This window comes from Manis javanica, chromosome 1 (assembly GCF_040802235.1).
Source record: "Manis javanica isolate MJ-LG chromosome 1, MJ_LKY, whole genome shotgun sequence".
Taxonomy (NCBI): Eukaryota; Metazoa; Chordata; class Mammalia; order Pholidota; family Manidae; genus Manis; species Manis javanica.
The window spans coordinates 223,449,007-223,472,551 of record NC_133156.1 but is presented as its reverse complement, the minus strand read 5'-3'; the positions used below and the strand labels follow the sequence as shown (position 1 = coordinate 223,472,551).

The 23,545-nt window shown below is 49.0% G+C and overlaps 1 protein-coding gene across 9 annotated transcripts in view; it reads right to left on the bottom strand.

Moving 5' to 3' along the window:
* Window positions 1-10,606: 10,606 nt before the first annotated feature.
* DNMT3A (DNA methyltransferase 3 alpha) overlaps window positions 10,607-23,545 on the bottom strand; it is a 108,873-nt gene continuing 95,934 nt past the window's right edge. For 6 of the 9 annotated variants that reach the window (XM_073215707.1, XM_073215696.1, XM_073215712.1 and 3 more), the window contains 2 exons: window positions 20,815-20,939; window positions 10,943-19,255 (listed from right to left, as the gene is read on the bottom strand). In XM_073215707.1, coding sequence (XP_073071808.1) covers window positions 18,984-19,255; window positions 20,815-20,939 — 397 coding nt within the window. In that variant the 3' untranslated portion in view covers window positions 10,943-18,983. The other 3 variants (XM_037005572.2, XM_073215721.1, XM_073215716.1) reach the window with 3 other exon arrangements.

Here is a 23,545-nt window from a genome sequence, read left to right as displayed (position 1 = left end):
GGAATAAAAAGCAATTACATCACTTTAATACCCTTGATGCTACTATAACTTCCAATCTTATTCCAGTTTTATTCCTAGTTCATTCATTTATTCAGTCAAATATTTTTACAAAGAGCCTACCATGTCCCAGACTCAGGCACTGCCTGTAAACCAAACAAGAAAAAGTCACTGTATTGTGCCCTTTACATTCAGTTGTAATCACTAGTTTTTACCCTGCTATCTTCACTTCTATTATAACCTATGTGGCCACAAATTCTTCATAAAAATCACTGCGGATGGCTGGATGACAGCCCACTGAGTTAATGTCCTCAGCCATTTATCTAGTATACGGTGGCTTTGTTTTCAAAGCACAGTGAGGCCCAGAAGAAGCTTTCGGTCTCTTTCTTTACAAGAGTGAGGTGCAGCTGGCTAAGTGGCTTCCACATGCTGCTTGTGAGTTTTTACTGTCTCCGTGACCTCAGTCCTGGATGTCTAGAAGCTCCAAATCTGAAGGCAGGGCACAGCACTTCTGTCTAAATGCCTTCATTCAACAACTACCACCTGCTGGCATTATGCTAGGGGCTGTGATACAGCAGTGAAAAGGCTGGCAGAGCCCTGTGCCTCCTGGAGAACAGTCTTGTGGGATGGTGGCATGAAACACATCATCAAAAAATAATTCTAATTCTACTGCTATACATGAAATATAAAACAGCCACCCAAACTTGATCTAAGGGGTCCATGTTCCTGAGGAGGTCTCCTTTAAGCTCAGAACTCAAGGATATACCAGAGTAAGCAGGCTGGGGGCAGGCAGAGGAGGGCCAGTGGGGCACCTGGAGCCCAGACAGCAAGAGGAGGAAGAAGAGAAGCAGGCTGGCTGGCCAGCCTCACGGGACTTTGTAGGCCAGTTGGGAAGCATGGGGTTTGTCCTCAGGACAACAGGAAGCCGCTGCAAGGTTTTGACTGTTTTGAGCAAGACTGGCCTTTTAGAAAGATCCCCTGGAACAAACATAACCCGGTAGAAAATACACTGAAAGAAGAGTCATTTATCAAGAAATATGTAATATGTATCTAAAGAAAAGCTGTAAACTTTACCAAGGGGTATAAAAGAAGACTCCAATGGGAAGACACATTTTGTCTTTAATGAGAGACAGTATTGTGAAAATATGAAGTTTCCTTAAGTATACCTACATATTTGCCACATACATCTAATGTAACCTTCTGAATCATAGGGCCCCTATATTACATTTGCCCAACTCCAGCATTTTCCCTCCATTACACATATGACAGTGTGACTAAATTATTTTTGAACTTCAGTGTTTCAGGCTGCCTACCCACTACACCGACAAGAGAACACTAAAATTCATCTGGAAAATACATGCAAAAATAGCCAGTAAATTTCTAAATTAATCTTACCAAGTAATAAAAACATATTATAAAGCTGGAGTAAACAAAGCAATTTGGCACCCATACAAGAATAGGCAGAAAGATCAACAGAACACAATAGGCCAGAAACAGACCCTTAGGTGTGGAAATTTAGAATATGATAAAGATGTACCACATCAGTGGGTGAAATGGATTATTCAGTGAAGAGCATTAGGAAAACAGCTAGCCATTTAGAAAACAATTAAATGTGGATCCATACCTTTCTTTCTCATATCAAAATAAACTACAGGTAGATCAGTGACTTAAATGTAAAAATTGAACTGCGAAAGCATGTAAGAAAGCATGAATACACTTCTTTTATAACTGTAGAGTAGAAAAGCATAATACTAATGCCATAAACCATGAGAAAAAGATTAATTCAGTTGATTCCAAACAGCATAAAAAAACAGAATATACAGCAAAAATACAGAAAGTCAAAAGGCAAATAGAAAATTGGGAGAAATATTTGCAGCATTATAAGAGACATGTACAAATTTCCTTAACTACCATAAATGCTCAGAATTCAGTAGGCCAAAGATGAAAAACAGTAGAAAGGGCAGGCAACATAACATGGAGCGGTAAAAGAGATTCACATGGATAATCAGATATATTAAAAGCTCTGCCTAACTCATAATTTTAAAAATACAAATAAAGTTACCATTTTTTCCCTATCAGAGTGACAAAGACATGGGTAAGTGTTGGTACGGGTGAGGAGGAATATCGGACTGTAGCCATACAGATCACTAGAGCCATTATGGGAGGTGACTGGGCCAGCGCTACAGATATTTATTTCCACTGCACGTGCGCACTAAGCCAGCGATCCCACTTCTAGGAACTGATTTCACTGAATGATTATAAGAGCGAATCACTGGGAACAAGAGGATGGCCAGGTGTGAAAGTCTGGACTGTTTGTTTTTTAAAGGTTACATATGTACACGTGTGTGAAAGTATATATATATATGCAATTACACACACATGAAAGTATTTATACACTTTAAAAACTTTGGAAGGGTACAGAAGACACTGACTGCCCCGGGGAAGTAGGCCTGGAGGTTGGAGATGGAGGGGCAGGATCCGTCTTTGACTTTTTGGCTTACATTCTCCTTTACTATTTGAATTTTTACTCTAAGCACTTACTGCTTTTGTAATAGTTCCAAAATAGTCGTTGCTGCTGTTGTTTTAAGATCACCGAGGCTGCCGAGGAGGGAACTGATCAAAGTGGTTTGTGGAGAGACATTTGGCCGTCCAGACAGGACACCACAGTGGCTGGGATGGTGGCTGTGTGGCTGAAAAAAAGGAATGGATTCCAGATTTATTAAAAGGCAACGCTGGCAGGAAAGAGGGAAGAACAAACCGCTCTGAGCTCCCGCAGACACTCCCCTGTCCCGCCCTTCTGACCTAGGCTAAACGTGCTCCCAGAGGCCGCTAGACTAGAAGTCCTGTGAGGACAGACACCACGTCTGCCTAGTTCTCCACTGCTTGGAATAGAGCCTGGAGGACCCCAGAAGGCCGGAAGGTGCCAGCACTGCCTCTGGGAGCTCAGAACCTTGGACACTGCCCCTGGGGCTAATGTAGGCAGACAGCATGGGGGAGCCTTGGGGAGGATGGCAGGGTTTGAGCCAGCTCTGCCCACCAGCCCCAAAGCCCCTCACTGCACACTCTCAGGGTATAGGCCTCAGTACCAGGGAGGAGCCTGCTCGGTACCGGCTGAACAGGTGAATGAGTACCACCTACCGCAGAGCCAGAGAGCGAGCAAGCAGGGCCCCTTCCCAGCAGGTGCACCGCCTGTCTCTTCCACATTCACTCTCCCCACCCCAACCCTGGTTCCTGCCCAGCAGGAAGCACACAGATTCTCCTGGCCTACGGACTTGGTCCAGAAGGAAGTCAGCTCAGACTCCCCACCTACATCACGGGGTCCTGGCGCCACACTCCTTCACCTGCCCTTCGCACCTGCTGCTCACAGGAAGGAGCCTTCTCCAGCCTACCCTGCTGCCCTTCCTGCTGGGCCTCCCTCTAGCCCTCAGCACCTACAGGCCCTAAATCCACTGAGCAGGGAGCCACAGATTTGTCCTAGAGCCACCAGGAAAGGCAGGATGGCTTCTCAGAGTTGGGCCTTGAAACATGAAGAGGAATGAGTTTCTGCCACATAAAGAAGGAGGAAGGAGGATGTAGGTGTGCACAGTCTTCAGGCCCCAGATTGCTTCTTGTGGGGTAGGACCGAGGCCTTGCCAGGGCTGGATTAGGAGCAGCCAGACTGTGAAGTGCTCTGGGGGGAGGTAGAACAGTCACGTCATACCTCTCTGGACCTGCTGTCTTGATGTACTCTCTCCACATGCTGCTTCTCACACAGCTGTGTGTGGGGTCTGTTTTCTCTCCTAGATTCTTGAGTTCCTCAAGAAAGGACCTGCAGCTTTCATCTCTGTGTGTGGAATGCCTGGCATATCCTAGGGCACAGGTGCCCAACACATGTTGCTGACCTAAGAAAAGGTGTATTTGTAGTTGTGGTGATCACACCTGTAAACATAGGTCGAAACTGTGAATTGTATACCCAAGGTTGGTGAGCATTACTGCTTGTGAATTATGGTGCAGTAAAGCTGGCAGGAGAAAGTACCTGCCTATAGCAGTGTCTGTATCCTACAGTTCGCCAGGCACAGTCACATCACTTACTGGGGTAACCCCGGCAATACCCCATTTTACAGATGGAGAAACTGAGGTGTCAGTGGCTTGTCCAGGTCCCACAGCAGAGCTTCTCAGAGGGAGTGGGCCAGTCACGGTTGGGAAAATCCAGTGTGCAGAGGTCATGCTCCCCCTGAGCTGCCCCTCCTGACTCCACAGGGCAGAAACAGTGACCCTGGGCTGGCAGTGGATTACTGCTGTGACTCCTGGTGCCTTCCCCTGTCCGGGAAGGAGAGACTGGGCCCGTCATTCTGTCCAGCAGGACCCCTCAGGTCTGCCTGGGAGACCCGGGTGATACCCATGCTTCTGCACCCTCCCCAGGACACATGAAAGGACTCCCAGGTGCTGTTAGGTGTCAAAGTTCAGCCAGAGCTCCTCCAAAGAAGGCGTTCTACCCTATTTAAATAAACACAATCTACCAGACTTAAGCATACAGGACAGAATATTTGGGACGTACTTACACTAAATAAGACACACTAAAAAGGATGTATTTATGCTGAAAATTTTTCTAATGTTTATCTGAAAGTCAAATTTAACTGGGCATCCTATATTTTATCTGGCAATCTTAACTGCAAAGATTAATTAATAACATTAAAAAATTAGATTGAAAAACAAAACGAAATGATGAAATAAAATATAACCTTAAAATTTTAAATAATGTTAAATAAAATGAAACATAAAATTAAAAAATGAAATGAAATAAACTTATACATAAATGAAACTAAAATGACAACGCACCGCCCACCCAGTCCCTAGCGCTACCCCCGTAGCCTGGCAGGAGGCCGCGGCCGCCCAGCGCCCGCCCCACTGCGCCTCCCGGGCTGTGATTGCCCCCGAGGAATAGGGGCCCGTCACCCAGGCCCTCCCCCAGGGCGCCCGAAGGTCACAGGCGGTTTCTCAACCGCTTTTCTAGCCCTACCCAGTGTATTCTAGAAATGTCTTTCTCCCGCTCTGAAAGGAGCGCCTGAAGCGTGAGCTCTGTTTTCAGGAAAGTCGCACGCCCCTCCCCGCCTCTGCTGTTTTGTCTTTGGGCGAGAAGGTCGTGAGCGCCCCCCGTTTCCGTGAGGTCCCAGAACACCCGCCAAGGCCCCGTGGGAGGGTGACGCGGTGACAGCTCCTCTAGCTGAACTTTGCTGGGTCTGCATTCTGCTACTCAAATCTCACGTGACACTGCGTAGGTAGAAACAGGTGGCGGGGTTCTTGGGGTTTTTTTACTACAAATCTGAATGCTGGAAGGCGTAGCAGAGCGTTCTTGCCTACTTGGGAAAAAGCCAGTCTGTGGTTAGAAAAGGCAATAATAAAGGTATCATAACATTAAATTAATAATACATAATACAGCCAAGAAAGGACCAAAACCTTATGTCCAGTAACGCTGGGAATTTATTCTATTGAAATAGTTCAAAAGAATAAAACAGCTATAGGCAAAATAACGTTCATTATGGCATTATTGACAGACAGTGGCTAAAAATTGGAAACAACCTAAAACATAGTGAAAGAGAATGATTGAATAAACGATTTTACACCATGAGATGCAACACTCTGCAGCCATTAAGTGATTGCTGCCGGGGCTGTAGAAACATGGGGAAACTCTTACAATGTTATCTTCATGAAAAGCAATTTAACATGAAATGGTACTTACTTATGGATCACAGCTCCTTCAGAATTGCTTTTTTTAATTGAACTTTTATTTAGATAATTATAGATTCACATGCAGTTATAAGAAATAATACAAGGACTAGCTTGGATTAATACTTAGTCTATAGGCACACACCTCATCATCTACATTTGCCCTCTTACAGCACTAAACTATGTTTTCTACCTTTATCTTGCATCTACCTACCACTTCAGCATTTTATTTAAAAAATAATAATAATAATGATAATAAGGGAGAAATGTGGGATTCACATATAAATTAAGTATAAAAATCAAATGAATAATCATAATTGACCTGATTGTTTATAGTTCATGATGTGTGATCAAAACCAAAAGTTTCTGTGATGACTGCCCTTGCACTGTTCACCATGTAAGAACTTGTTCACCATGTAAAAACTTGTTTGTTATGCTCCAGAAGATTGGAGACTGTTGAGAATTAGGCTTGGGGTTGATTAATGATTGTGCATTGAGTCCCCTATGCAGAATTTTATTGTTGTTAACAACCATATGATCAATAAATATGAGAGATGCCCTCTCAAAAAAAAAAAAAGAAAGAATACAAGGAGATCCCACTTTTACACAGTTTCCTCCAATGGTAATATCTTGCAAAACCAGCATATTGACAGTGATATATTACTGTCCTCATGCAGATTCCCCTGTTTGACTTACATTCATGTGTATGTGTGTGTTTAGTTCTAGACAATTTTATCACATGGGAGTGGTTTTTAAAACATGTGTATGTAGAATGGGTTAAGGTGGTGGGATTTGAGACATTTTCTTTTAAATGTTTCTCTTTAATGTAGCTATATCACCTTATCAATGAAAAGAGGAAAGGTTGGCCAATACAAGGCAGGTGGAGAGAGGAGAGAGGATGCACCAGGGTGGCAGAAGGTGAGGGGCCCACCGTGCCAGGCCCACCTTGCTGTGTGCTCTTGGGCAAAATCAGGAAACACCGCTGTTGCTGCAGTTTTCAGCAGTCCAGTGGGGAACGCCCCCCTCACGCCCTATCTACCAGGGTCATTTTTTGCTGAACTCAGGCACCATCTTCCAGGCCCTGAGTACAAGTCAGCACACCAACCCTTTGGGGTGGGGGTGTCTCCCACAGCTTTCTGACCACTCACAGCCCAGCTACTTCCAAAAAGGGAACTCTCACCACAGCCGAGGGATGTGACATAGGGCTTCCCAAACATTTCCCACCAAAGAAGCCTGGTCTCTAGAGTTGGACTGTCTGGCTCCCAAACAACTCCCACGGGGCAGCTGGAGGAAAACAGGATCTGATAGGAAGAAGCCAACCATGCCCACTGGGCCTCCTTCAGATGCTCCTGCGAAAATTGCCTGACTTGGGCTTTCTCTCCACTGGGATCCACCAAGGGTCTTGGAGGCAGGGCGGTTTCTCACAGGCTCCACAGAGGCTCCTTCCAGATCTGCCCTGTGCTGCTGGAGCAAAAGGAAGTCAGCTGCCATAGTGTCCTCTCCACTAAGGAAGAAAGATGGAATGCATGTGTCTGAAGGTGTTTCAGCTCAAGACGCTTTGCATTTTAACTCTGGCTCATGAGATGCCTTGTTTGTGGAAGCGGCAGGGTCACAGTTCCCCAGAAGCATCTCTGACTTCCCTGTGGTTAACCTTGCTGTCCTCTCAGCCTAGGACACATGTCACCTTCTCCTGTGAAGTCCCACCCAATCCTTTAAGGAAGGGAATGGCAGACGTTTTCTGTAAAGGGCCAGACAGTAAATATTTTCAGTTTTGAATATGGTATCTGTCACAACTGAGCATGATGGGGATCCCATTCAACTTTAATTATGGATACTTGTTATGGATTGAATTGTGCCCCCCTCAAAAGAGAGGTTGTAGTTCTAACCCCCAGTGCTTGTGATTCTTACCTTATTTGGAAAGAGAGCCCTTGAAGATGTCATCAAGTTAAGATGAGGTCATCAGGATGTACCCCAATCCAACATGACTGGTGTCCTTGTAAGAAGTTGGAAATTTGCATACAGATGTCAACAGAGAGGACACAGATGGCCATGCAGAGACTGAGGCAGGGATTGGAATGATGCTGCCCCAGCCAAGGAACATCTGGGGACACCAGAAGCTGGACGAGGCAAGGAAGGATCCTCTGTAGAGGCTGCAGAGAGAGCAGGGGGCTGCCAGTCCTTATTTTGGATTTCCAAGCCTCCAGACCTGGGAAACAATAAATTGCTGTGGTTTTAAGCCAGTTTGTGGTACTTTCTTACAGTAGCCTTAGGAAACGAATGCAACATTGAAATTTGAATTTCATATACGGGTCACATGTCCCCAAATACTTCTCCAGGTATCACTGTCAAGGTAGCCTCAGAATTCAGCACAGACATGAGCAGGCGGCTGGCACGGTGGCTGTCTGGCCTTCCCTCCAGTGACCACAGTCCCCACTGCTCACCCTTCTTAGAGAACCAGCCACACCCCTTGCCAAGAAAAAAGGGCTTCAGCCCTACATGGGCCATTTTCCTGCCCCAGTTCACTAGACTAGAGGTGACCCCATCCAAGCTGGTAGCCAGATTCTGTCACAGAAACTTGGTGTGGAGTAAGAGACTGTGAGCTGGGACTGCTGCCTGGAATGGAAGGTAAGGGAGGTTGGACCCCTTAGATGGGCCATGAGGGCCATGGGCAGATGCGTGGGTGGGGGCAAGGGAACAGGACAGATGAACCCAGAGGGCAGCAGGTGGGGTGCACGTGGCCCCAACAGGGGAGAACACTAGAGGACCGCTGCCTGGGGTCCTCCCTCACTGGGACCCGGGCTGTCTCTCCTGCCCTGGATGTCCTGGCATGCCTGATTGCTTGTTACAAGTCTCCCTGGACGCGAGTAGCTGAGGTGGCCTCTGGGCCTTGCAGCCAAACCAGCTGCCACAGTGCAGGCTCACAGGAAGACAGGACAGCCCTTTTTCCACCCAAAGAGCTCTTTCTATGGCTGCAATAACCTACTTCTGCTCAGGGAAGTCATCGGGGGTGACTTCTGGGAAGCAAAGATCCCCTAGGCAAGAGGGAGGGAGTTGAGGCTGGGATTCCAGAGATTTCACTGGTAGCCACAGTGGGTCAAAAACTAGTCATAACATTGGATCTTGTTTATCAAGTACTCATGAACATGCTCTCTCGAACACCTGATGGGCATGTCTTAATTCTCACAAGCACCCTGGGAAGGAGGCTATTAATTGTTCCAGTATTACAGGTGAGGAACTGAGTCTTTGAAGACATTGATTATCACATAGCTGGCAAAGAGCAAGGATTCAATCTCCGGTCTGTCAGCTCTTTCAGCTTTGCCATACTACATTCTTACCATAAATAAGATCCCTATTTCTAGATTTGATTCTCAGGCTGTTGTGACCCAGGAAATGTGAACTAGTTGTAGAACAGGGGTGTCAGTTTTGTATTTTAATTTTTGCAAAAGCTGAGCAGTCTCATAGTGGTCTGGGTAGCCAGCCACTAGTATTTTCTGTTGACCTCTGTTGTGTTCCTGTCTCCCTGAGTAGACTGTGTGCTTTCTGATATAGGCCCTCTGCCTTCTTTTACTTTATCCTGAAAAACATGTGTGAGGGCATCTGGTTGCTGTTGGTTTTGGCTGACCAGCGTCTTTCAAACCCTATTTCCTTCTGGGAGCAGAGGCTATCCCCCTTCTCTCTTCAGCCATAAACACTGGAGCCTGGCCAGAGTGCTCAGCTTCCTTGCATACAGTGACTGTCCCAGTAATGGGATGGTACAGGATTAAGCAGGACCAATCAGAATTCTTCCCTTAGCTAGATATAAGGCTATTGGGAGAGTTCCACAGGGGATGTGAGCCAAGAGCATGCAAATTCAGGGCTGTCAGTGGCCATCTTTCCCTATCTGGAAATCAGCCTATTTACAGAAGGAAGCCAGGCAGAGCCACACTAAAACAAAAGATAGAAGTGGCAAGAACATGAGAGAGCCAGAGTGAGAACTAGAGACAAAAGGAGAGAGGCAGAGGCCTCAAGCCTTGGAGCCAGGTCCTGAGGTCTGTTCAGTTCTGTGAATACTCCTCCAGTGTTCCCATCTCTGAGCCCAAGCACGTGGTTCTATGACACGTGACCATGATTCAAAGCGTGGAGGCTGAAGAAAGTTTCATGGTGACAGCAGGGTCTTCCTGTTGGAAATAAGGAGGCCCTGTAGCACCACCCCTAAGTTTCATTGGTCCACTCTTTCTGTCCTTTGAATGTAGATAGTACGTTCCACCCCACCAGACCCAGAGACCCGGAACACCTATCAGACCTTCCCAGACAGAAAGCTCAGTGGTGGTTCTTGGGACCTGGTCTCTCTCATAAACCCCACATCAATCCAAGCATCTCTGCTTCCCATCTCTCATCCCCTCATGCCTATTTCCAGCTCTGCCAAGCCACCTTCTATCAGCCAGACAGGACTCTGTTCCATCTGACACCTCATAACCTAGCCCATGCCACGGCCATCCCTCCCTCCACTCCAGGGGGCCTTTCTCCCTGCCCATGCCGTCCCCAAGTGTCTAGCCATTCCACTCCAGCCTTCCTCATCAGTGTTGCCTCTGTCCTGAGGCTTGTCCACCAGCCTCGTACCTCCTCTGCCGGGGTTCTTAGGGCCTGAGAGGCCCTTCCAGAGATGCCGAGAGGCCTGGCTGAGTCCAGGGAGTGCTGCTCTCCCCGGCTGGCTGGCTCCTCACCCCAAGTCTCTGGATCAGGCAGCCTAGATGGGGACCCAGTGCACACAGCCTAATTCTATGAGGGGTGGGTAAGTGTTGAAGATGGAGAGTGCCAGCTAGTGGCCACATCTACGGAAAGCCTCAGCCCACAAACAGCAGACAAGTCACAGTCCATTTTTATTAAAAATCCAAATATATATAAATATACATATATACACAGAGTTTGAGAGTTGTTTATAAAGTTTGTATACATCTATTTATACACACATTTACATATGTATATATAATAGTATACAAAATAAAATCTAGAAGTAAATATACTAAAATGTCAATAATGGGAGTTTAAAAAATAATTTTTTTAAATAAAAACTTTATTGAGGTATGATTCACCTACAATGAACTATACATATTTTAAGTGTACAGTTAAGTGATTTTGACAAAAATACACACCCATGTAACCACCATGCTTATTTCCTCCTTTGGGCTTTACTTTCCAGTATTTTTAATTTAGTGGGCAAACGTGACTTGAGTCATTGAATAAAAACATGTACCTGGAGAGAGAATGAGATTGAGGGTGAGAGGGAGAGAGGTCGAGAGGTCACCCTAAATCTCCAGCCTTGCACTCTAGCAGATGCTGGACCCTTAGGGCAAGCTCACATCACCTGGTGTGGCCCCCAGAGCCAGTCCCTGAGGACCTGGTTAAAGCAGAACAGTGACCCATTTTGCAGGTGAGTAAACCACAGTTCAGAGAGGTCAAGTAACCTTCCCCCTAAGTGGAGAGTCAGAACCAATAAGGGACAGTTTTGGACCACGAGTCCAGAACTCTTTCCATAAGCCACACTCAACAAAAGGCCACCCCACCGTGTGGGGAGCCTGAAGGAACTTTCTCTGGGCCTGTCAGTGTCCTGGTTCCTTAGAGCTGCAGGGAATGAGGCTAGCGGCCTGTTCAGGCACAGCAGCCCTAAAGCCCAGCCCCTACAGGACAGCAGCCCCCTCCCCCACCACCATTTTGATTCAGGAGGCGGATGGTGGAATCTGGCCCAGACCAGGAGGCCTGCTCCTTCCTGAGACCTACCGACTCCTCTCACCCACTCCCTGCCCTTTGCCCAGGACATCCACGGCAAGTTAAGACAGGGAGAGCAGCACTGATAACCCAAACACACACGCACTCCTCTCCACTTCCAGGACAGTATCCCACCATGTCAGAGTTCCCTGGGGCTGCAAACCCAGATGCGGGCAAGTCCCCCTCCTCTGACTCAGTTAATCTAGAATCCCAGGTGTTGAGGACTAATACGGGGAAAAGAGCCTCAGGAAACGAAAGGACTTCACAGCCTCGGCCTACCCTGGGAGGAGGCTGTGCACCACGACAACCTTGTGCACATCCCAGACGGGCGCGCATTCATGCACCCTACCACGCACGCACACACACACCCATGACTAGTATATACAGCATTTTTTTTGTGCTCCCGTATAGGTCAGCCCAGCTGTGTGCTGACCTAAGTTTACACAATACTATTACCTGTATTCTCACAGTAACCCTGTTATTGCCCCCATTTTCCAAAGTGAAGAAACAAGAGGCTCAGAGTGGTGAAAGAACCTTCCTAGGGCCTAAGGCTGCCACGAAAATCCCCAGGGACCCCTAACCACCACACCCTGACACTGACCACCACCTACCAGTCCCATTCGCACCACCACACACAGCGTCATTCAAGAGTTCGTCTTCTGAGACCCGCATGGAGACACCCCCAAGGTGTCCCCAGGTAAAGGTGAACCCCTAAAGCCACTAGTTTTTTTCAGCCTACAGCTCCACCTGCCACCCAAACCCGGCGGGCCGGCCCTCGCGCCCCCTCATTCGCCGCAGATGGGAGCCCACGCTCTTTCTGGGGCCAGTTTACCAATATGGGTCCTGAGCCCTTCCACCTGAATTTACACTTCAAATGTTTAAGCTAGAAAATGGTCACACACTGGCACCAGGATGAACAAACGATCCCACTAGACTGCGCTCCTTGCAGGCAAGGGTGCCTCAGTCACAGAGGTTCCGGGTCATCACAGCCGAGGAGGGCGCCAGGCCTCTGCGCAGGGCCGCAGCCCCGGCGGGGAGGGACCCCCCTGCGCTCAAGGGAACCCCAGCTGGCAGCTGAGGAGGAAAGGACCACACCTGGCGGCCGGCCCGGCGCGGGGGCGCGGGGAGGCGGGGCGGGGCGCGCGCATGCGTGTGGGGGCGGGAGGCTAAGCCCTCCCCGAAGGCCCAGGCGGCGGCGGAGGCGGCCGGGTCCAGCCGGAGGAAGGGCTGCCAGGCGGCTGCGCTTCGCCGCGCGGCACCCAGCACCGGGGCAAGCTGCGGATACCGAGCCCACCGCACCCCTCCCGTCACACTTTTCGGCCGATTTTTTTCCTAAATCTGCCAATGTTTTTGTTTGCTTTTACAAAAATACATGTAAAAGCGCTCTGATTAGTGAGGGAACGTCATAGAGTGCTTACTCACTTCAGCGTAGTTGATAATAGCACCCTCCAAATAAAAGACAGGAAAATCTGAATATCCAAAAACAGAGAGTGGATTAAATAAATTATAATAAATTCCAGGATGGAATACTATGCAGCTAGTAAAAATGTTTTCAAAGAATTGTGATGTGGGAAAATATTTACAATAAAATGTTAGCAGAAAAACAATACCTTCCACAGTGAATGCTCAATAAATGTAATTATTACAAAACAGAATATTAATGAACAGTACGGTTTTAAATTAGTAGAACTGTGTATGTATACTATGCAAAAGAAAAATGGGGAAACAAATTCCAATAGCAGTTATCTCTGGGAGGTGGGATATTGAGTAACTTTTTGGCTTTTCCCCTTTTTGGTTATTTTAAAGGTGTAATTCTAGGCTCAGGGATGGGGGGGACTTTAATTTTTTTAAAAACCCATGACCCACTGTCTTCAGTGTAGAGGTTGCCCTGACTGCATGGGTGACCCTCCCACTGGGAAGATGCTCTCTCTGAGGAAGCCAGGAGGGTGGGAACAGCTGGGTGGGTTGGGATGTCAGACAGCACCTCTGTCCATCTTCTACCTGGCAAATCACATTATCTTTATGAGCCTTAATTTTCCCATCTGTCAAATAGGCACAATTACATAGGTATGTGACTTAAATGAGATACTGCATATAAAGGACTTGGCACAGGCTGCACCCATGAGAAGCTGAGTCACTGTTGCCGGCTGTTAGTAGGATTCCTTGTGCATAGTAGATACTCAATAATGAACTTTGCTTCCCTTTTCCTTGCCCTTTGTACACTGTGGACATTACCTAGGCATGTATGCAGCTGAGCTGGAATTAACAGAGGCCCCGGACATTGTAAACAACTCCCTAAACCCTGTATAGCCCAGCAAGAAGTTTCTGAGACCATTAGAGCTGCTGTCTGGAGTCCCCCACAGGTGTGTGGGTGGAGGTGGTTACCCATTCATTCAACAAAGTTCTGGGGATACAGTGAAGGACAAGGCATATTCTGTTTCTGCCTCCCTGGGTTTCCTCCATTTTAGTGAGGCAGATACAATAAACGAATAAACAAAATGATTACCAATTATGATAAGAACCACAACAGAAACAAACAAGGGGTTGAAACAAAATTAGGGAGAAGCGTCTCCAAATCTGAGCCAGGATAGCCTCTCTTGGGGAGGTGGTACCAGTAGGAGTGTTGTCTGCACACAGTAGGAGCTATAAAAATAGGAAATCTTCTACTGAGGTTCCACTATACCCTGAATTCCAGTCCCTGCATGCCCTCACTCCACAGAGGCAGCCCCCTGGGGTGGGGGTGGAGAAGGAGCCAGGACCAAGCAGGGAAGGATGAGGGGCTGTGCACCCACCCTCGACGAGGGAGCAGGGAGCTGCCACAGGGACCTTAGGGAATGAGCCCAAGATGTGTGAGATGCACAGTAGGGGCAGAAAGCTTGTGCTTCATCCTGAAGCCTTGTAGTATGCAGAAAGGTTTTGAAATTTGGGTATTACCACTATGTGCCCCATGACCACGGGCAGAATATGCATCCCATTGGTAAGATGGGGTAAGAGTGCCTAGCACAGAAGCTTGTGAACGTTAAATGAGTTAAGGCCGCATTATTTCTGGCACATACAAAGCACTCAATACATGTTAGTTATCACAATGATTATAACTACTATATAACGATTATGTATCAGAACTGGTCCAGGCCCTAGGGCTACTGCAGAGACAAGGAAAAGTTCCTGCTCCTGTGGATCTTTCATTTTAGTGGGGAAGATGGACAACAAACAGGCAAGCAAAATAATGAGTAAGGATTTCAGAGGGTAATAAATAGAAGGTAATAAATTATTCAGAAGATAGTAAATGAGAAGTGGCCACAAGACTACTGGAGATGAGTAGTCAGGGAGTATTCCTCTGAGTAAAAGGAAACAGGCAGGGGAGGGAGATGAGTGAGCCATCCAGGCAGAGGGGGCAGTATGTGCAAAGGCCCTGTGACAGGAGACAGTTTGGTGTGTTCAAGAAAAAGAAGGCTAGTGTGGCTAGAGTGTTGAGTAGGGGGGTGCTTTGTAAGACACATAAACAGGGTTGGCACTTGTTGCAATAGCATACAAGTGATGGTTTTTTAAAGGGTTTGATTTTTAGTAAGACTATTTTGTGTATTGAATGAGCTGGAATGGGCAGAAACAGAAGCAAACAGATCTGCTGTGGTATGATGGGGACAGAGGCCAGTTAGGGGACAGATGGGGACTCGGGTTAAAGCTGCAGAAGAAAGACAGTGGGAAATGGCCCAATCAAGAACATATTTAGAAGTGAGTACTGTCAGAATGGGTTGGACTGGATGTGGGAAGTGACAAAAAGAGGGGAACCAAGGTTGTCCCAGGGTTTGATGCCAATGAAGCGCAGCTCTTAAGATTTAGAAGTGTAGGAGCAAGATGGCAAGAGGCCAAGAATACTGTTTTTGACAGGTCACATTTGAGGTGCCTGTTTAACACCCAAATGGAGGGGCCAAGCAGGCAGTTGGATACAGGAACCTGGGCCTCAGGGAGAAGTCAGGGGTGGAAGCCGATGTGAAGCCTTGGAACTCTGGACAGGAAGAGTGAAGGGCCCGGCAGGGTAGGAAGGCACGGGGGAGGGTGTCAGGAGCCCAGAGAAGAGGGGCTTCCAGGGAAGGGTCCTGATAGGTCAGATGGGATGCTGGGGCGAGGGCCCACTGGGGTGGGTGGAGGGACCCAAAAGTGAGTGGCAGGGCAGTTAGATGCTGGGGGCGCTTGCAAGTGCGGCTGTCAACTGGAGCAGAGAAATGGGGCGTCGGGAGGGGGTCAAGGGCCAGTGTGTGTGTATGTGTGTTTAAGATGGATGGGTGCCAGTAGGAAACTGGGCCTGGAGAAATGGGGAAATGGACAGTGCCAGATAGCTGGAGCCAGGGCAGCTCCTGAGGCCAGCAGGAGGGAGGTACTGGAAGTCCTTGACCCAGCTGGGCAGGACCCAGGGGATCGTTCACGCTCACGTCACTGTGGCGAGTCAGTGCACTTACGTGAGTCAGGGCCACTTGAGGGACGTTTGTGCAGGGAGGTGGGGGCACTTTTCTCTATGCTCCTTTCTCCTTGGGTTGGGTGGGGGTCTTGTGTTTCCACGGGGGCCAAAGCTTCCAAAGGCTCTAGGTTTCCCCCCTCTACCCAAGCGCACTGACTTTGGCCAAAGCCCTGGCTCAGCAAGGGCTGTGCGTCAGCTGTCTCCGCAGGCAGGTCTCCTTCCCTGGCTGGGAGTGGAGGCACCAGAGGCCACATGTCTGACAGGAAAACAGAACCCAACTAATCTGCCCAAGGTCACACAGGATTCAGATCCATGCATTCTTAACACCATCATGCTTCTGACACAGTCCGGAGCACCCAGCACTTGGGTTCAAAATGCCAGTTTAGCTGGGTTGCTCAGATTGAATACAGCTCTGAAAACTGCTGTTTCGCCTGTCTGCTCCTCAGGGGCCTCTGCCCATAATCCTCACATCTCCAGCACTTTCCTCCCAACCCACAGCATCCCAGCTGAGAGGAGGAAAACATGCTGCGCCTCCTCCGAAACACACTGGAACCATGGAGAAAGGGAGCCCTGGGGGTGATGCCAGGAGCCTGCTCCAGGGAACCCCACCCCCCTTGGATGTGACTTCCTGTGCAACCAACCACAGCAGACACCTCTTGGCCCTCACCTAACACCCCCACCCCCAGGAAGTCCACCCACTGCCTGGGCCTGTCCCCTCTGGCTTTGCTCTGTCTGGCTTTGCCCTCCCCACCAGGCAGCTTCTTGTACTTCTCCCTCTATTCCACCTTAGATTCACTCGGCCATGCTAAGCCCAGGGACGTTACTCTTGAACCAGCAAGCTGGGACCTTTTGGTGTGTGGGATCTCCTCCCCACCTCAGGCAGGCCTGTCTGCACAGTCTCCATGGGCTGTGGACCCCCATCACTCCACAACTGCCTTAACTCTTGCCAGGCCTTGACCTTTCCATCTCTTCCATCAAATGCCACCTCATTTAAATCCAGGAACTCACAACAAAATGGCCCAGCAGCTCCCTCCCGTAAGCTCTGGCCACCCCTCCCACCCCCAGCTCAAATGACTGGGGTGCTCAGGCTTGGCCTTTAGAGCTAGAGGTGCTGATGACACCCTCTCACTTCTTAGCCTTGGAGTTAGTCTCCTAAACTGTCTGAATTCCATCTCCCACCAGGCTTCCTTCCAGGCAGGCACTCCAGGTAAGCTGATTTTCCAAATTCAGTGTCCAGATAGTGTTGCTTCCACCTCTAGCTTCTTGCTACAGATTTTTATTTCTCAAAAAAAAAAAAGTTTTGAGTCTTTACTTTCCCACTGGAATTAACACATTTTTCTGAATCAGTCAAACTGCTGAGGACTATGTTTGTTTTTTTCTCAACAGGGAGCCTCAGAGCTAGATATACTATCTGTCCGCTGACCACTCAGACAAAATCAGGCAAATGTGTCCGGAGCCAACCCAAATCTTCACCTACTTTGTCCCAATAAGCCTCACTTCCGGGACTCTATCATAAGGGAAAAAATATATAATATCGGGGGGAAGCCAACACATGTATTTATTGCAACTCTTCTTAGAGCTAAAATACAATGCATGTAATATAAAACAAACATCCAGCAAGAAAATGCCATGCAGCCACTTCAAATGAAATTCTACACCAACACTGAAAACTACTGAGAAAAAAGTAAAAGTCCATTTACAATTTTGTAAAGAAAAGTACCCAAGAAAAGAGCCTATTGTTTTTCCTCGAATTTTCCCCTTATAATTTTTTTCAGAGCTGCCAGCAAAGTGGTACAGTCCTAAACCTCCCCCGATTATCTAATGTAAGAAAGAAACCTTGAGTAACCCTCCCTTAAGAGAAGAAACCATTGGACCCATTTGCTTGGCACTTAGGAAACAGAAATGCAGCACAAAATGCCAGGGTCTTACAGCCGAGATGTGGTGGGAAAATTCCAATTCTTGTATGTGTTCAGATTGTCTCTTAGATGGTGGAGACAGGGAACTAGTAACTCCCAGGCAACGAATTGTAAGGACGAAGGGGCCATTGCGTGTGAAGAGCTCTTCAAGCCACTGGGCACTGTCCGCTTGCAAGACAGTTCTGAAGAGGGGCCAGGCAGTGAGAGGAACCCAGACTTGGGGTCTCAAGGAAGGCCAGCAGTATCCCCAAACGGCTGCCCAGTGCCTCCTAACTGACCAGGGCTTCCGTGTACTCTGGGTGGCCCCTTGCACTGGTGGCCAGGAACTTCCACCATGTGGCCCCACTTCTGCCTGCCTCATGTAACTAGCAGAATAATCCCAGTCCCTTGGGCTTGCCCTGTCAGTGCTTGCAAACATCCCTTAATTCACCCTCTTTAAGGCAAACACCTCAGCTTGTTCTGGGGTCCCTTGCATAGCCAACTGTCCACAACCACAGCTGATCTCCTCGGACACCCCTACGTGCTGGAGAAATCCCTCTCCAGAGAACAGAATGGTGCCTGTGACCAAAAGCCTCTGGCCAGCCAACCAAAACACTGGCATGTGGCCCTGTGCTCTCCTTGCTCTAGTCTGCAAACTTCTACCGCTCAGCCCAGGACAGAATTAGCAGCAACCCAGTCTCACTCTAACTGGCGTGGAGCTGCAACTCAACCAAACTGTTTTTTCCCACCCAGTTTACAGTCCCTATTTAATGATCATGCAGGTGATGTTTTAGAGGGAGAAACTGCATGTCTGGACCCAGTGCTAATCCCCCCCACTTGGGCACTTGACCCCTCTGGAGAAGGCATGAACCGTCATGTCGGGGGAAGGAGACGCAAGACAAAAGGACATTATTACGGTGCTTTTTCCGTTTTTCTTTTTGCACAAAAACAGTCCATTTATTCAAGTGTTCTCCAGCACAAGTACATTAGAAAGGAGCTTTATTATATTCTTCTGGGCACAAAAAAAAAAAAAAGTGATGAAGGCGGAACTGACAGACTTTCTACATCTGCTGTACGCATTGACCTCTTTAATTATTTCATAAACAGCTATGTCACAAGCATCACTTACACAGAGATACAACGGAACACCAGGGGACGGAGGTGGGGACCCACGCAGGGTCCTGTCACACACGCCCCTCCCTGGGTGTCCCAGAACCAGACTGTGAAATGTACATTATTATTGTCAATAAATAGAGAAGCAACCCTAAAAAAAAAAAAAAAAAATACAATGGTGAAAGGATGCTGGAACCAGGAAAAAAAAAAAAAAGGAAAAAAGAGGAACTGAAGAGAAAGGAAGGAGGACTGGGGAAGGAGGGATCTGGGGAGGAAGTCCTGCATTTAGCTGCGTGGAATGTGGAGTAAAAGTGTTCTGCCGCTGGGGTCAAAGCGAAATCGTCTGTAACAGTAAAAGTTATTACCAAATCAGCTACGGAGTTTATTCTTCAGTATGAATACATGATTTCCCACAAATAAGTAAGCACCCGCTACTTCAATGCCTCAGCTAAAACACATGAAATCGCTCATTTAGTTTTCAAGTACAAAGTTAAAATGCCTTTTTAATAATAATATATCAGAGTAAAATAATAGTCTCTTTTAAACTCCACTACAAGAAAACAAACAAACAGTCATTGTCCAGACAGCAGACTTAATTTAACAATATATATTTTTAATAAAACGTTTTAGCACCTTGTTGAGTCACCTCTTCCCTCTGCGGATTCTAAGGAATTTCGGCATTTTTGCCATTTGCTGAAATCTAGGGCTGTGCAACCAAATCAGTCTGGGAGGTGAAATGGGACGAGGTGAGGCTTTGGACCCCTGCTCATCTCTCAGGCCCGGGGCTGGAGCTGCTAGGAAGGGGCCTGGGAAAGCTGCCCTCCCAAGCCCCCCGGGGGTGTGGATTAGGGAAGTTTTCCAGTTACTGGAGGTCCAGGAGTCCACGGGCCTCTGTTTCAGCACATTAGTCAGCCACGCCTAGTAAAGGGACCTTCTGTCCTTGTCCTCGCTGCTTTCGACCTGCTTGCTTCTCCTTCCCCCAGAACTCCACTGCCTAGGATCAGCGATAAGCAAGAGGTCGCCAAGCAGAGTCCTGCGGCCAGACTCGGAAACATATAGACACACGAGACCCCAGCCTTCCTTTACCAGAACGTAAACGTTTGTCCAGAGCTTCGGCTCGAACAGCGGAGCCTACCTACCCTTTAAGTCATCTATTCTTTTCCCTCTCAGACCCTTCCAAGGCTTGTAGTTAACCCCTGCCTCAGCGGGGATGGCCAGGAGACCACACCAGCCCTGGGCCAGCCCTCCACAGCTCTCCCCTCCTGTGCTGGAGGAAAGCCTTCAGCTGCTTTCTGCCACAGGGCAGGACTGCCGAGGACACCTCCAGTGCCACGTCTAATCACAAGCACTGGGCACCACCAGACCAGACAATGATTGATGACAAATTCAGACTTCACCTCCTGGGATCAAAACGGGGTGTGGCCAGAACTCAGTCCTCACCAGAACTGGGCTCAAGCTATTGCCCTGACCACAGGAAAACAGCCAGCCTCTCTTCAGATCACAGTACCAGGCAGGCCCCATGCCCCTAACCCACAACTCGAGGGGGTTCTTGCAAGTTTCCAGAAAACGACTCCTCTGAAAGGCCACAGCAACTGCACACCAAGAACAGCAACAGGAATTCAAAACCGCCTCCAAGACCCACTTTCAATGTACTTATATAATGAGAGAGATGAAGACTCCTGATGGCAGTCTTCCTACAGAAAATTTCCCAGATGGCTCCGCTCACATATTCCTTCCTTTGCTCCTGTTACAGACCTTCCTGAGCTGGAGATGGTTCTCAGTTCCCCGGGATGGCCAGCTAGGTGGGAAGTCAGGGAGCGGCCCTCACACGGCCAGTTCCACGTCCAACAGCCTTCCTTCCTGCTGGGTCTGCCTGTCCCAACCCGCACCCTAGTGACTCACCAAAACTCACACGGGCATCTCCACCAGACACTCCCAGGCCTGTCTCAAAAGCTAAGAGGTCCTGGATGCTCTTTTGGGAAGTTTGCTTTCTAGTAGAATGTTCAATAGCAGGAAGGTTCTGAGGTCTAGAGAGAAAAACAGATAGTAACACACTCATGTCGTCATCTGCCGACTGCAAGACACCCCCACCCAATCCTCACCGGCTGCTCCCCCAGCCTACTACTGTCTTCCAGTCAGGACCCTGGGGAAGGGGGTTAGCACCAGCACGTGTGAGGCCCATGGGCTCTGCAGGCAGGGGGCCAAGGGCTCTGTGACTCTGGCACAAGCCCTGGCCTACCTCCCCCAGACAAGAGCCAGAGCTCTCTTTGGCACGCCCTCTCTGCTTGGCACCTGCAGTAAGTAGGGAGGCATCATCCTCAATCCCTAGAAACCTGTTTCCAGGGGTGAATAAGCTGCTCTTTAGAAAGAAAAATGCACTGAGAACATATTCCAGAGTTTTACCTCAGTTTTCTTGTATTCTCCTGCTCCACTGCCTCTACCTTCAGCCTCATCCACACGGCAAGTGTAATGAACCCCCACCTTGATCCGCACACGATCCTACCTCAGCCTATCAAAGTGCAACTCCCCTTTAGAAAGTGACCTGATACCTGTCCCCAGATGCTCCCACGGTTGGAAGTAGATTGTTCAGCGCATGCCAGCATGGTCAAGTTGGCGCATTTCTAAGGTCCTCTGCACCCTACCAAGCCCTGCCATAGGACCAGCCCCATGGGCTGGGCCAGAAAAAAAGCTGGTGGTGGTTAGCTCTCATTCCCACGAGGGGGCACTGGCCCATGTTGGGGCTTCATCAAATTGATGGACCAGGGGGAACAAAAACGCTCTTAAACATCAACTACAACTGGGCCTCCTCTGAGCAGGTCGGCCAGTCCACGCTCATCCCTCAGGCTTTCCACATCCGTGGCTACCAAGTTTCTTTCCCACACCAACCTCTTGGGCCATTGGAAAAGGCAAAGTCCTTCACATAAGCAGTGGACAAAAGGCCCAAGAGAGCCAGAAGAGCTGCAAAGTGTTTGCAGAGGAAGGCCCACAAAGACTCCATCCCACACTGGGGGCTGGGAAGACCTTGGCATTGGCCAGCGGGGGAGGGAGCACCTTGGACTGCCTGAGGCAGCCCTCCTCCCCCCAGCCCTCCTGGAGTGGTGCTGGTGGAGTCCAGGCCAGGAAGATGGAACCTGGCTGGAGAAGGAGGGGACGGGGTGAGCACCACAGTTAGGTACAGGGACTCCCATGAGGGAGGGCCGGAGGTATCCCCTCTCCTGGCTGCTCCAGCCCCACAGGGACCCCCATCACCATCTGCCATCAAGTCATGGAACTGGTAGAAACAACTGGATGTCATCTTAAAAAGCAATCTGACAAGGAAATGAGTAGCTTGGGGTCCAAGACTAAGCACCCCTGAAAGGCGCAGGGGACTGTGGCCACCGGCTGTGAGCTTACTCCTGAGCAATGAGCAAGGGATTCAAAGCCTTGGTTTAGTTTTGTCACCAATTACTAATTTGTTTTGTTCAAAAGATGAGGTTCACTGTCCCATTTTTTTTCCAGTGGAAGCCCCCTGGCCAAGACAGAGCAGATGTCAATTTGATTTTGGTTGGGGGGTGGGGGAACAGGTAGGGGGAGTTGAGGGCTGACTTGACTGGTGCCTAGAGTTGCAGGTCAGTAGCACAGGTTGCTAACAGAAGACTCTTGACATCACCAGGGGCAAAAGAGAGAGAACACAACCTGCTAGAGAGCACCTGCTAAAGTAAGACCTCCTCCTCTTCCCGCCTTCAGCACCTAGCAACTTCTGGGACTGACAGTCTACCTGCAATCAGGGCAACAGAGGTAAAGAGCTGCAGGGCCGACTCCACAAAGTCCTGAATCCTGGGGAGAAGAGCGCCGGGAGCTCCCTGGCTGGGTGTGGTGAGTGCTCTCATTATGCATCGGTAGAGAATTATGTTCCTGTGTGTGCACGTGGGACTGATTGATTGGTGTGGGGCTTATGTCTGCAGTGGGACCCAAGGCTCAGCATTGAGCCCGCTTCCCCAACTCCCCACTACATAATATTTCTTATAATGACCCTATCTATGTATTTATATAGCGCCTATCACCATAGGCCCTATCTTTCTAGGGATGCGAACTTGGGACCCTGTGCTTGACAGCACACCTCCCAGTCCTGCCAGTCCCAGGAGGTGCCATCCCCCCTCCCATTATAAAATATATATCTCTATATGCCACATATCTACACCCCGTCTATCCAGGCAAGCATCTGCCCATTGGGCCCTCACCCTGGAGCCACCAACGCTGTCCCTGCCTACTGCCAACGCCAGGTTGCCTGCCTTGGTAGGAGGTGGAACCAAGTGTTGTGCCCTTGGGGCTCCAGGTGCTGCTGACTCGAGGTAAGAGCACAGCTATCATCAGACCAAGTACTAGAAAAGAAATACACACCACTCCAATCACACACGCAAGGAGAGAGACACCCCGGTCCTCCCTCCAGCCCTGACACACGTGACTCGAGGAGGGGAAGCAGAAGAGAAGGGGGACGCGCCCGGAAGGCTGGCCTCGGGGACTCCCCGGCCGCCCAGCTGTCGCTGCACCCGGTGGCCCACCTGGCCCGAGGGGTGGGGAGCCAGGGCACCAGGGCCACCACTAACTTAGAGAAGCACCCTGCTCCCCACGCCTTGGTTTGAAACCTAGAGGG